Source organism: Chaetura pelagica, unplaced genomic scaffold (genome assembly GCF_000747805.2).
Source record: "Chaetura pelagica isolate M959 unplaced genomic scaffold, ChaPel_1.0 scaffold583, whole genome shotgun sequence".
NCBI classification, from domain to species: Eukaryota; Metazoa; Chordata; class Aves; order Apodiformes; family Apodidae; genus Chaetura; species Chaetura pelagica.
This window is the reverse complement of record NW_009952719.1, coordinates 1,008,829-1,020,809: the sequence shown is the minus strand read 5'-3', so window position 1 is coordinate 1,020,809 and position 11,981 is coordinate 1,008,829. Positions and strand designations below refer to the sequence as shown.

Sequence of the window (11,981 nt, the reverse complement as noted above, 5' to 3'; positions counted from 1 at the left end):
CTGCCACCCCCACCCCCCAGCCTTCCCAGCCATCCTGTGCATCCCAGCACTTCCCAGGCTGACTGACCTACTTCTGCCCAGCCCACTGGTGAACAGCTCCTGTGACACTCACCACCGACTTGGTTGCAAACATGTATTTGTCCCTCAGCTGGAAGTCTTCAACGTCTTCCAGGATTATATCTTTGTTTTCTCTGCTCTGGAAGAAGTCGGTGCTGCGAATGACGGTGGAAGCCCCCGAAGGCTCGTGCCGCTCGATGTACACGGTGTCTGGTTTGTCATAGGGCTCAACTCCCCTGGGAAGGGCAGAAAAGAGGAGGTGATGGTGTTATCCCTGCACTCAGAGGGGAAGGCAGAAGGCAGCACAACACCCAGGTGTGAGACGTACCAAGAAAAAGACTTCACGTGTTCCTGAATCATTATCCAGGTCTGGCCGAAATCATCTGATTTCCAAAGCTGCAACGAGAAAGGGAAGAGCTGCCAGTGGGACTGGGCAACCAAACAGACCCAGTCCTGCAGGATGTCCAAACTCAGGCAGCAAAGGCAGGGCAGACAAAGCTGTGAAGTGTTTTGATGATTTCTCTTCTTCTGGCAGCTGCCTGGAGCAGCAGCAGCAACCTTCCCAGCTGCAGGAGAATAACCCAAACAGCAAAAAACTTGTCCTTTAGTCTCCTACCAGAAGGTTTTCCCACTGTCTCTTGATCCACCTGCCTTTCTGCTAACTCAGAATTATCATAATCAGTCTCTTTTCATCATAGACTGGTTTGGGTTGGAAGGGACCTGAAAGATCATCCAGTTCCACCCCCCTGCATGGGCAGGGACACCTCCCACCAGCCCAGGTTGCTCCAAGCCCCATCCAACCTGCCCTTCAACACTGCCAGGGATGGGGCAGCCACAGCTTCCCTGGGCACCCTGGGCCAGGCTCTCACCACCCTCACACTCCACAATTCCCTCCTCATGTCTCACCTCAATCTCCCCTCTTCAAGAGGCAAAACTCACAGCTCAGGTGCCACCATAATGCTTGGAAAAATAAAAGGGCAGGCTGGATGGGGCTTAGAGCACCCTGGTCTGGTGGGAGGTGTCCCTGCCCATGCAGGGGGGTTGGATCTAGAAGATCTTGAAGATCCTTTCCAACCCAAACCAAAGTGATTCTTTTCCTTGCAGCTACACAGACACAGCAGCCCTCCCGGGGAAGGTACCACCCTACCTGAAGGTGCTGTGATTCTTTACAATCTTCACCCAATAGCTCCAAAGGGGGGATGTCAGAAATAAACAATAATTTGTTTTCCAGAAGCAATTTACTATTCAAGACCCAAAGCCAAACCACAAGCCTGCATGAAATGCTGCAGAGGTCAGTCCTGCCTGAGCTCTGCGGCGAGTTACGACCGCAAGCACAGGGAGATCGATACGATCCAGGAGCAGCTGGGATGAAGGACCAGTATAAATGAAGGAAAAGGAAAAGGTATTTAAGGTGGTCATCCTTCAGGTACTATATCCTCACCACTCTAGAGGTCAGACACCAGATGGACCTGTAGGGAAGGGGGCGTCCTGGGCACTTTGGGACAGTTTGATGTGCAGGAATCTGAGAGCAGACACCCTGGATGGTCCAAGCACAAGCCCATGTGGTGATGGAAGGAGGCAGGGTGGCTCTGGACATGCTGTGAGGGCTGTGGGGCACCTAAAACCACCAGGGGGATGCCAGGACAGGGGAGAGGCAGGAATCTGGAGACAGGAGTCTGGTCCTTCTGTCTAAGCAGAAGCGCTCACCTGTTTTTTAGGATGTGACCTGTCGAAACCCAAGAGGAGGTTGGGGTTCCTGCTGTGCAGGAGGAGGTCTGCTGCTCTGAAGGGAATCGAGAAGCCCTGGATACTGTTGCAGAAGTCGGTGGTGATCCAGAGGTATGGGACAAAGGCATCCACGAAGATATACTGGGAAAACAGGGAGAAAGGAAGAAGAAGAAAAGCAGGCAGTCAGGAGTCTCAGGCTGGCAGTAAGTAGGGCGCACGTCTCGGGGGAGCCTTTGGGAGGGCAAACTCTGGAGAAGAGGACTTTTCTTGTCCTAGCTGCCCCCTCTCCTACTACACTGATGCTCCAGAGCTGTACAGGAGATAAGTGCAGCATGTCCTCATGTCCCACCTCTGCCCAGGGACCCACAGGATGGTCCAAGGGGCTCTGCCAGGAGATGAGAGGTCTGGGCAAAAACTGTCCTGTCTGCAGGAGGGGCCCATCCCTCCCTGCTGCAGCAGCATCTCCCATGTGAGAGCTTGCCCTGTGCAAAGGCAGGTTCTCAGTGTGACCCACAGATGTGGGCTGGGGTGGCCACACACCCAGGTCCCCTGTCCAGGTCCCCACTGTGCCACACAGGAGCCCTGCTGGGGCTGGCTGCTCCATCCTCACCCTCTTGTTGTCAGCCGGGCTGTGGTAGAACTGGGCAATGGCCACCTCACTGCTGTTCCCTGCACCAAAGCTGAACTTCTCTGAAATCTTCTTAAAACTCTTCCCATAGTCATATGACACGTACACCTGCAAAGGAGAAGCCTCAGTGTGAGGAGCACAAAGCTCTGCTTTCCCTTGTGACAGATTTAGTAACAACTCAGGAAACTGCAGGGGGGAAAAGCCTTGCAGATTGCCCAATGCAGCCTTCCCTGGGCTTGAAGCTGTGGGACAGCACAGGGGGTAGCACATATTGGGTTTTGTGCCTCTGTACTCAAGACTCATGGGCTTTTCTTTCATCTTCCCAGCCCAGGAGAGCAAGGCAGGCTGTAGCTCAGCAGCCACCACCACCTCGCTGGGCACGGAAGGCACCCCAGGACAACACCAGGTTGCAGTACTTACATCACTGTTCTTGGGACCCAGCAAAGACAGGCTGTCTCTGGCCAAGGCCACAATCACGTTGCTCTTCTCTCCTGCCCAGTGAACCACCATCTGATTGTGGGAATCGTTGAGGCTGACCTGCAATGCCAAGGAGGACCCTGAGCCACAGCCTCACTGCAGGGACAGTCAGGGAGCAAACACCCACTCCTTCCATGCCTCCAGGGTGAGGAAACTCATCCAAACCAGGGGCAGAAGGTAAGCAGCCCAGAAGGCAAAGAGCAGAGGGCCACTGTGTCTCAGGGTCTTGAGCCCTCAGAGGGGGCTGGTGGGTCAGCTCAGCTCCAGCTTGGAGTGCTAAAATGCAGCAGGATAGCCCACAGTTCTTGGGTGTGCTGAGGGCTTTAATCTTTCCACCAGCATTTTCCGAGGTTCCGGGGCCTTCATCCAGCTCCCACCTCCCCTGCAGTCTCCTTTAAAGCCCCCCCCATTTAAAGCACAGCCAAGAAACCAGTGCCTGCTCAGCACAACAGGGGTTACACAGTCAGTGCCACCATGTACTGAGGCCACCACTGCGAGGAATTCAATCCCTCTCTGCAAGCCACCAAGCAGTTAAAGAGAAGGCTTCCCTGGGGGGTGATGTTCAAGCATGACCCCCCATAAGGCAGCATCTCTCCTGAACATGTTGACAAATTGTCTGTGCCTGAAGGGGTTAGTGTTCCTTTTATTCTTCCTTGGAGAAACAGGATTCGGGGGATGATGAGGGTGAAAAGTAAAACCAAGGTCCAAGAAGTGATTTCAAATCCAGGCTGATCAGGCAAAGGGCTAGAGGGAAACAGTCACCTGTCTACAAACAGTTTGTTCTGTGCCCAAAAAAAGATGCTATGCTTTCCAAATTAAGTGCAGTTGTAGGCAATGCCATTATCCCCTGGGTGTCTGCTGTACCTGGCACTGCTGGGGCTCCCCAGGATCAGTGAAGAGCATCACTTGGGATGAGGGGCTGGTTTAGCCTCCACCCGTGACTGCCGAATAAAATGCTAGGAAAAACAAGGTCTTTACTCTGGAAAGGGGGAGGGCAAGTGAAACAGAAGCCCTCAAATCCCTCTTATGCAATAGGCTCATGCAAAGAGTAAAAAAACCACATTGAAAACCTGCCGGGGGGGGTTAGTGAACAAGCCCCTGGGGCCAGTATCTGCAGCTGCAACCCTGCCTGCCTGGCCAGAGACCCCCCTCCAAGCCAAGCAGACCATACTGGAGCACCCAGAGAGCAAAGACAGCAGAGATTTAGGTCAGGCAGCAGCTACAGAGCAAGGCAGGAGCAGCCTTGTGAACCCGCTGGAAAAAAAAGGAAGCAGCGCTGGTTGAGGATGCAGGGAAACAGGGTGGGGAAGGAGGAACTGCTGGTGCCCACTGTCTAGTGTCCCCAGACAGCCTCAGCTCTGCCCTCCCTTCTTTTAAAATCAGAATAACCCCATCTAGGTCCCCTGCATCTATACTAGTTGTCTTGAGTGCAGCTTTCACCAGCCCGAGGTGCCTGGTTTCGAAGGGTCGGGTTTATCAGCCTGGCTGGGGTCCTGCTGCTGTTTGGAGGGGAGGGGGACAGTGAGGGCCAGGCTGGAGCTGTGCATGCAGAGCCAGAAGGCTCTTCCTCCCTTCCCTGGAAAGGCTTTTCAAGAGAGAGATCTACCTGCTCCCCCCCAGGGAAAGCTGAAGTCTGGCTGGGGCAGACCTGCCCTGGGCTCCCCAGGCTCCCTCAGCCAAGAGGGCTCTGCTACAGCTTTTTCTCCCATGGGCCAAAAGTGACTGTGAGCCCCAGAAACCCTCCTCAGGGCAGGGAGACAAGGAGTGACACCCAAAGACTGGGGGCACAATGGCTGGGTTTGGGGGAGCCAGCTGAGCCTGGCTCCTCCTGCAGCAGCATCTCAGCTTCAGGAGCCCCACGGGTTTGTCTCTGCCAGTTCCAGGTGTGGGAGAGCCCAGCCTGTGGCTGAGCAGCCCTGCTCCAGCCCCTCTGAGTTTTGTGGGACCCAGATGGCTCAGGGGACAAACAAACAGGACCCTGAGTCTTTGCTCTCCAGATAGACCCCAGGTGAACAGCACCTCATGGACTGGGATGTTTCCATGAAATAGATTTGCAATAAGGTTGTTTATTATCCCTGACACAAGTAACCCTTTCCTGCTTGCTGGGACAAGGCTCATTTGGCATCTCCCACCTCCCCTAACAGGAGAAACCTTCCCCAGGTTTAACCTCTAAAACAGGCAATGCCTGGTGCCTAATGGAAACAGCATTTAGTTTAAATTCCACTTAATGGGGAAGTGTTTTGGTCTTTGCCAAGTGATTAAGTGTATATGAAATATGCATGAAATTCTAATTTGTCCTCCTAATATGTGAGGTGCCAAATGAAGTCCAGGAGGGGAGAACTGGAGCCAAGACATAGTGAGGCTGCTTGTAGCTCTAGTTAATGTAGTTAATGGTGCTAGCTTTGCTCACACTATATATTTTTTTCTTGATAACAGGGGTTTCCAAGAAACAAATCCTTTGCAGAAACAGAGCAGGAAGACAACCCTGGGAGCTGCTGTCCTGTGGGAGAATGTCCCAGAGAGGGTAGGAGCTCCCACCTGGCTCAAGGGGAGCAGCTGGAGCCTGGGTGGGGGGAATGTTGTTGGGATGCATGGTGCTGTGCTGAGTGGGGATGAGCAGACCAGGTTGTGTGGGGTGCAGTGCTGAGGTCCTCCAGCTCCTGGGGCTGGGGAAGAGGCCCTGGTCCTGTATTCCTCAGCACCCACACCACCAAAGTGCCAGCTCTCCTTCCCATCACATCCTTCTTGGTTGCTCGTGCCCAGAACTGGAGAGCCTAGGGCAGGGCTGTGGTTGCCAAGCTCAGCAGAGGTAGCTCAGCCCTCACAGGAGACAAAAGCCCTGGGCTCTAAAATGGTGCAGGCTGGCCAGGAGATGGGGGGACTCTGGTGTGGGCACCTTATATGGCTGCAGGCAGGCTGGCCAGCCCTGTCCCAGGCCTTTCCTCACTGGAGAACTCTAAATCCCAGCAGCTGAGCCAGCAGGGAGGCTGAGCTGCTCTGCATAGGAAGGGTAAGTTCCTTGTGTGGAAATCACACCACTCATGGTGAGGAACTGCAGGCAGAAACCCTGTGTGCCTGCTGAGCTGCCCAGCACCCACGCACAGTGACAACTGTTGAGACAGCTCCAGGGGCTATTTTGGTGCTGAGGGAGCTCAGGAACAAGCTGTGTGCATCGGTGAGGTTGCTCAGGCAGGAATTATGATGCTCTAGCTCTAGGACTCAGACCTCAGCTTGACCCAGCTCTGACAATGTGGTGCAACTGCTCGGGGGCTGAGGCTCAGCTCTGGCAAACTGGGGCTGTGCTGAAAAAAAAAGGCTCCTAGGGATCATTTGTTTTTCCCACTCTGGTGAGGGAGTTGAAGATGAGATGCCTCCAAACACATGTAGACATTTCTGAGCGTTAACATGTTATTGCCATGGCTTGATCAATGAGGGTACCAGGGAGCAAACAGGCCTGTGAAGCTTTGAGTGGCTGCTAAACCCCTCAGAGGTTTGCTGGCAGCTCAGATCTTGGCTGGAAGGCTGTCAGGTGTTTGCAGAAGAGGAAGTGGCTAAATGTTTTGTATCTGTTGGCCAGGAGGAATGGGAGTGGGGTTAAAGAGAGTGATGGCTAAAAGGGTTCAGAAGCAATGGCGATGCTCAGTCAGCACAGGGCTTTAAAGGAAAGGTGCTCTCACTGCTCTCCTTGTCATTCCAGCTTGCTGGAAGCTGCAGTGGACAAGTGCTGGGCTCTTGTCTGCATTTCCTCTGCCTCTCCCTGGCAAGGCTTACGCAAGAGCCCAGCATCATGGCTGAGTGTCACGGGCAGCACCGCGTTCCCAGCACGCCGCGTTCCCTCTGCTCTCCCACTAAAGCTTCATTACTGCACCTTCTGCTCTGCTCCCCAGCATCTGTTTGTAGCCCTGCCATGATATTTTGAAATGCAGCCTGTGCCTGCTGTAGCGCTGCTTGTGACTTGGACTGAAAATGCTGGGGCCTGAAATCATTGATAAGAAACACGGGTGACTCATTTCAGAGAGTGCCATGCCCGTGTTAATTCTGTTAATGCTGAAATCATCTGCTTGCAGGGCTGTCTTCTCTCTGCTACCACCAACAGAGCTCCCTGTTAGGCTGTTGTTTCTAGGAGAAGGGAAAAGGGTGAGGGAAGGGGAAGACCAGGGTTGAGACAGAGCCCTGTTTGCCCCAGAAATAAGTGGGTCTCAGTGAGAAGGTCCTGGTGATGGTGTCTCTGAATTGATGGAAGGGGAACAGGGTTGATGGGGAATGGAAGTTGTCCTGGCCAGTTGGGATGAGCACTGATGAAAATCATAGAATCAGTAAGGTTGGAAAAGACCTTCAAGATCATCAAGTCCAACCATCAGCCCTACACCCCTGTGACCACTAAACCATCTCCCAGAGCAGCACGTTTTTTCAACACGTCCAGGGACGCTCCCTGGGCAGCCTGTTCCAGGGCCTCATCACTCTGCCAGTGAAGAAATGTTTCCTCATAACCAATCTGAACCTCCCCTGTAAGTGAGGCATGGAGAGGGCTGCAGGAAGGTCTGAAGCAGTGCTGGTGAAGCAGTGCTGGTGAAGCATCCCATGACAGCTACAGAAAGCTCCAGGGATGCCCCTGGGACACCACCACGCTTGCTTAGTCCAACAGCAGGACCTGTGAGGAAGGTGCCAAAGTGGAATCAAAGAATATAAACACAAATACCCTTCCCAGCCACTGTGGTGCCAGGAACTGTGTGGCTTCCAGGGACTGGCAAGCTCTGGTGCAAAAGGAAGTGCCCAGGAGCAGGGAACCACCCCAGGCCAGGAAAGGGGCATGGTACCCATTCCCTGGCAGCCACAGTGATGAGATGGGGTATCTGCCAACACAAGGAAGGAAGAGAAGGATGAGGATTCCTGGATCCCACAGTCTCTGCTGGGATGTGCTGCCACCACTCACGGCACCTCCAGAAGGCTGAAGTCTAATCTGGGAAGGTCTCTGCTAGGCTGGCAAACTAGGTCAAAATTAAGTACAGTTCAATTCCACGCAGCGTGGTTGAGGTGTGGCTGGATGGCATTTCCCCTGAGAAGCACTTCCCTGTCTTCTCTGAAGGAAGAAAGACCCTTTGCCAGTTTGCAGGTTGTGAGGGCAGGGAGCTAAGGTGGGCTCCCTACCCAGAATGTGCTAATGGCTTCAGTTCAGCAGGAGAAAGGCTGCAGCAGAAGAAAGGGCTTCAGCTCTCTCTACTCAGGCACTACCATGCGCTAGCAGTAGTTTGGGGGGGTGTCCATCAGTGGCCACCACTCTAGTGAGGAGAGGGGGCTCATCTCTCAGGGAATGCTTTGTTTGCTTGGTACTCTGCAAGTGCCTTGTGCCCCAGAGATAGAGGTGGTAACACCTCCTGCACAGAGTCATCACAGTGGTGTTATGGTAATGGGAGATAAAATCTTCTTGGCTGTCTTGAAAACAGGAGCTGCCAGCAGGGTAGATAAGATGTCTTGGCTGAAGGCAAAGGTTTCTTGTGAGTTGTGTGCTTCTGGGAGAGGTTTTGGATAAGCCCTTTCCAAAGAAGGGAAAGGGATGCCCGCAGATAACTGTCAGACCTGGCTGTGTGTGCTGGCAGCCCAGCAGTGTAAATCCTGTCCATAACTGTGCCCCTCTCTCTTGCCTCTCAGGACAGCAGAGCCTGGCCTCCTGCTCCAGAACTGCAGCCTGTTCCAGTGGGAGGTGTCCCTGACCACACAGGGGAACTTGATGATCTTTAAGGTCCCTTCCAACCAGAAAAATTCTGTGATCACCATCAGCCACAGCTACAACATGACACTCGTGGGACAGAGGACACTACGTCCCAGCAAGCAGGTAGGAGGCCAAAATGGCTCCTTTTCTTCTCCTTGTTCATTGTGCTAAGCAAAGTCCTTGCAAGAGATGTGGCTCGTGGCTGGTTTCCCCCCACGAGGGGTCAGGATTTGTGTAGGATGGTGCTGAGTGCCCTCTGGAAATGCAGAATCCTGGAGCTGAGCACTTCCATCCAGGTCTGAGAAGGGAGGTGTAGGGAAGAAGAGGGAGATGCTGAGGGACAGGAGGGTGACCTGCAGATGAGCCACCACCTTGGTAGCCAGGGGCTCAGGCTGGAAGAGGAGGGCAGGGTGCAGTGATGTGATGGCCAGAAGGGGTTCAGGGAGAGCTGCCAGCCCGGGGGGGTGCAGGCAGCAGTTGTCTTGCCCTGGGGATGCTTTTCTGCGTCACTGGTGTCCTAGAAAAGACCTGTCACGTGTCAGTGCCTGCTTGGGACTGGTCTGTCCATTGTAATGCTCACCAGGAGTTTCAGAGAGGTGAGGACCGTGCAAGGGAACAAAACCCACTCTGTCTCAGAGCTGACAGTCTCCACAGTCCTGCATTTGGTCTCTTGCAAGGCTGCTGGTTGCTTTGGAGCTAGAAAAGCCAGGGAAAAGCCAGGAAAGCACAGGGGTTTAGGCTAAGTGTTTTTTTTTTGTTGAGGTTCCTAAAAAGTTTTGCTGTAGGTGGTGAGGAGTCCAAGCCATGTTTTGTGCTGCTGAAGTCTTTGGTGTCTGTGGCAAGAGGGCTCTGAGCCTGTTGGTGAAGGAGCTGACTAAGCTGGGTTTGGCTCCCAAGGAGCCACAAAGGGTTTGGACTTTATCCCCCTCCTCACTTCCAACTGGGATGACACATCCCTCCCTCTCTCTCCAGTCCCCTGGGACGTCACCAGGGGCAGTGACAGCACCGACCTCCCGTGCCACACTTTCCTTCCCCTCTGAGCTGAGCCTGGGCTCTATGCTGTCCCACAGGGCTGTGTTGGGAAGCCAGGGAAAAAGCCAGGGAGTTTCAGGGCCCCAGCCAGTGTGTGGCATATGGCTGAGTGACCTGCCAAAGGCATGGGAGCAGGATGTGTCCCAGATAAGGGACAGCAGCCACATGGCACTAGGCTGCTCAGTCCAAGCACTGTCCCTTATGATGATGGCCCTGAGAGAGAGAATCACTTTTTTCCACTCTGCTGGGGTTGGAGGAGCACCAGAGACCTAGGGAAGGGGGACACATAGGGATGATGAGGTGCTTGTGACAAGCACCATGTTACACAGCTTGCTGGCTTCATAAATCTGTGCAGTATCTGCACACCTGGGCTCCCTCTCATCCCTTTTATTAAGGCAGATCCTGATTTAAAGCACAGTAGTGAGTGCTTGGGAGAACTCAGAGCTGCTATTTACTGTCAATAAACCCTCCTCATGTGCTCTTGCAGGGGGATTGGATCTCCAGAGGTCCCTTCCAACCCCTAACATTCTGTGATTGATTCTGTGGTGACAAGCAGAACCTGGCCTTTAGAATTTGTGTGTCCTGACACACAGCAGCAGAAGGGTCAGGTTTGGTACCCTAGCCTGAAACCATCCACCAGCAAGAGTGGCTCCATTCCCCTGGCAGAGCTGAAGGCAATGAGGAAAGACCCAAAACAGTGGCAAACATTGTTGAACTTGCCCTGCTTCCTTCCCCTTCCAGATCACACCAGGGTTACCACACCCTCTTAGATGTGCCACTGCACGTCCAGGCAACAGAGGCTGCTCCTGCCAAAGCAGCTCTACCTGACCCGGGCAGGTGGCTGAGATAAAAGCCATAAGGAGACAAAAGGGAAAGTGCTACAAATGTCTGCCTGTAGATGAGAGCCAAGTGTTGTGTTTTTTTCTAAAATGGGGTAGCTGTGTTAGGCTAAAAACAGCCAAATGTTGAGGAGGTAGAGGGGGCGAAGCAGATTTTCAAGGGGAGTAGGAACAGCTTTTCCTGTCCTCTACAGGGAGGAATGAGAGCTGGGCTTTAGGAGCAGCACCAGCCCCAGTTCTGCCTCGTGGCTCGATCTTTCTCATCCTACAAGTGGCAAAAAGGGGACATAACAGGGCACTGAGAAGGCACAGATGTTGCTGGAGGTTTGGTGCCTCCCCTCGAGCCTTGTCTCTCTGTGGGCTGGTCCCTCCCTCACTCCTCCAGTGGCCTGATGGGCAGCTGATGGGACACGGGCAGCATAAGCAAGGAGGGTCAAGTGGGGCAACTTGGTGTATTCAAGCCTGTGGATATTTAAATTATAAAGTAGACTCTTGAAGGCTGAAGCTTTCCATGGCAGGCACCCAGGCTGTATTTCCTCATCACCCCTTGAAGGTTGTCTGAAGAAGGGAGGTGAGAGGGAGCCTTGATGGTCCTGGCTGCAAGACTTGCCAGGCAGTCAAGCCCCAGCAGGGGCACTTTCAGAAACAGCAGCTTCTGTGGGGTTTTTTATGAACTCCTCTACCCACTCATTTCAAGGAGCAGTGGAGGCTGGGGCAGAAATGCAGAGATGAGCTTTTCTCTGAGAGAAGGGCACAAATGGCAATCCCTTCTACCAGGGGTCATCTTCCTCTGCCTCACTTCTGAGCCTAGAAATGTCCAACATAAGCACAGGAACCTTATTTCTGAGCCTAGAAATGTCCAACATAAGCACAGGAACCTTATTTCTGAGGCTAGAAATGTCCAACATAAGCACAGGAACCTTATTTCTGAGCCTAGAAATGTCCAACACGAGCACAGGAACCTTATTTCTGAGCCTAGCAATGTCCAACACGAGCACAGGAACGTCCCACACGGGCACCTTGAGGTGATGGAGCTGCTGCCTGAGCTGGGGAACTAGTGGAGGGGACAACCTGGCTCGTCTGACTAAGTGCACGTCCTTGGCTGCTCCTCCTGCTGGAAACCATGCGGGCCTAGCAATGTCCAACACGAGCACAGGAACGTCCCACACGGGCACCTTGAGGTGATGGAGCTGCTGCCTGAGCTGGGGAACTAGTGGAGGGGACAACCTGGCTCGTCTGACTAAGTGCACGTCCTTGGCTGCTCCTCCTGCTGGAAACCATGCGGGTGCCCAGGGGGTGATGCGGGAGCCCAGGGGGTGATGCGGGTGCCCAGGGGGTGATGCGGGAGCCCAGGGGATGGTGCAGGAGCCCAGGGGTGATGCGGGAGCCCAGGGGATGGTGCGGGAGGCCAGGGGGTGATGCGGGAGCCCAGGGGTGATGGGGGTGCCCAGGGGGTGATGGGGGTGCCCAGGGGGTGATGGGGGTGCCCAGGGGGGGCTGGGGGTGCCGC

At 54.0% G+C, this 11,981-nt stretch overlaps 1 protein-coding gene across 1 annotated transcript in view; it reads right to left on the bottom strand.

Annotated features, from left to right (window-relative positions):
- SORL1 (sortilin-related receptor, L(DLR class) A repeats containing) overlaps positions 1 to 11,981 on the bottom strand; it is a 52,576-nt gene that overhangs the window by 39,107 nt on the left and 1,488 nt on the right. Inside the window, exons 2-6 of the mRNA XM_009994610.1 lie at positions 2,834 to 2,950; positions 2,396 to 2,521; positions 1,765 to 1,926; positions 386 to 453; positions 113 to 293 (exon numbers count right to left, since the gene is read on the bottom strand). Coding sequence (XP_009992912.1) covers positions 113 to 293; positions 386 to 453; positions 1,765 to 1,926; positions 2,396 to 2,521; positions 2,834 to 2,923 — 627 coding nt within the window. The 5' untranslated portion in view covers positions 2,924 to 2,950. The remainder of the gene's footprint in view (positions 1 to 112; positions 294 to 385; positions 454 to 1,764; positions 1,927 to 2,395; positions 2,522 to 2,833; positions 2,951 to 11,981) is intronic.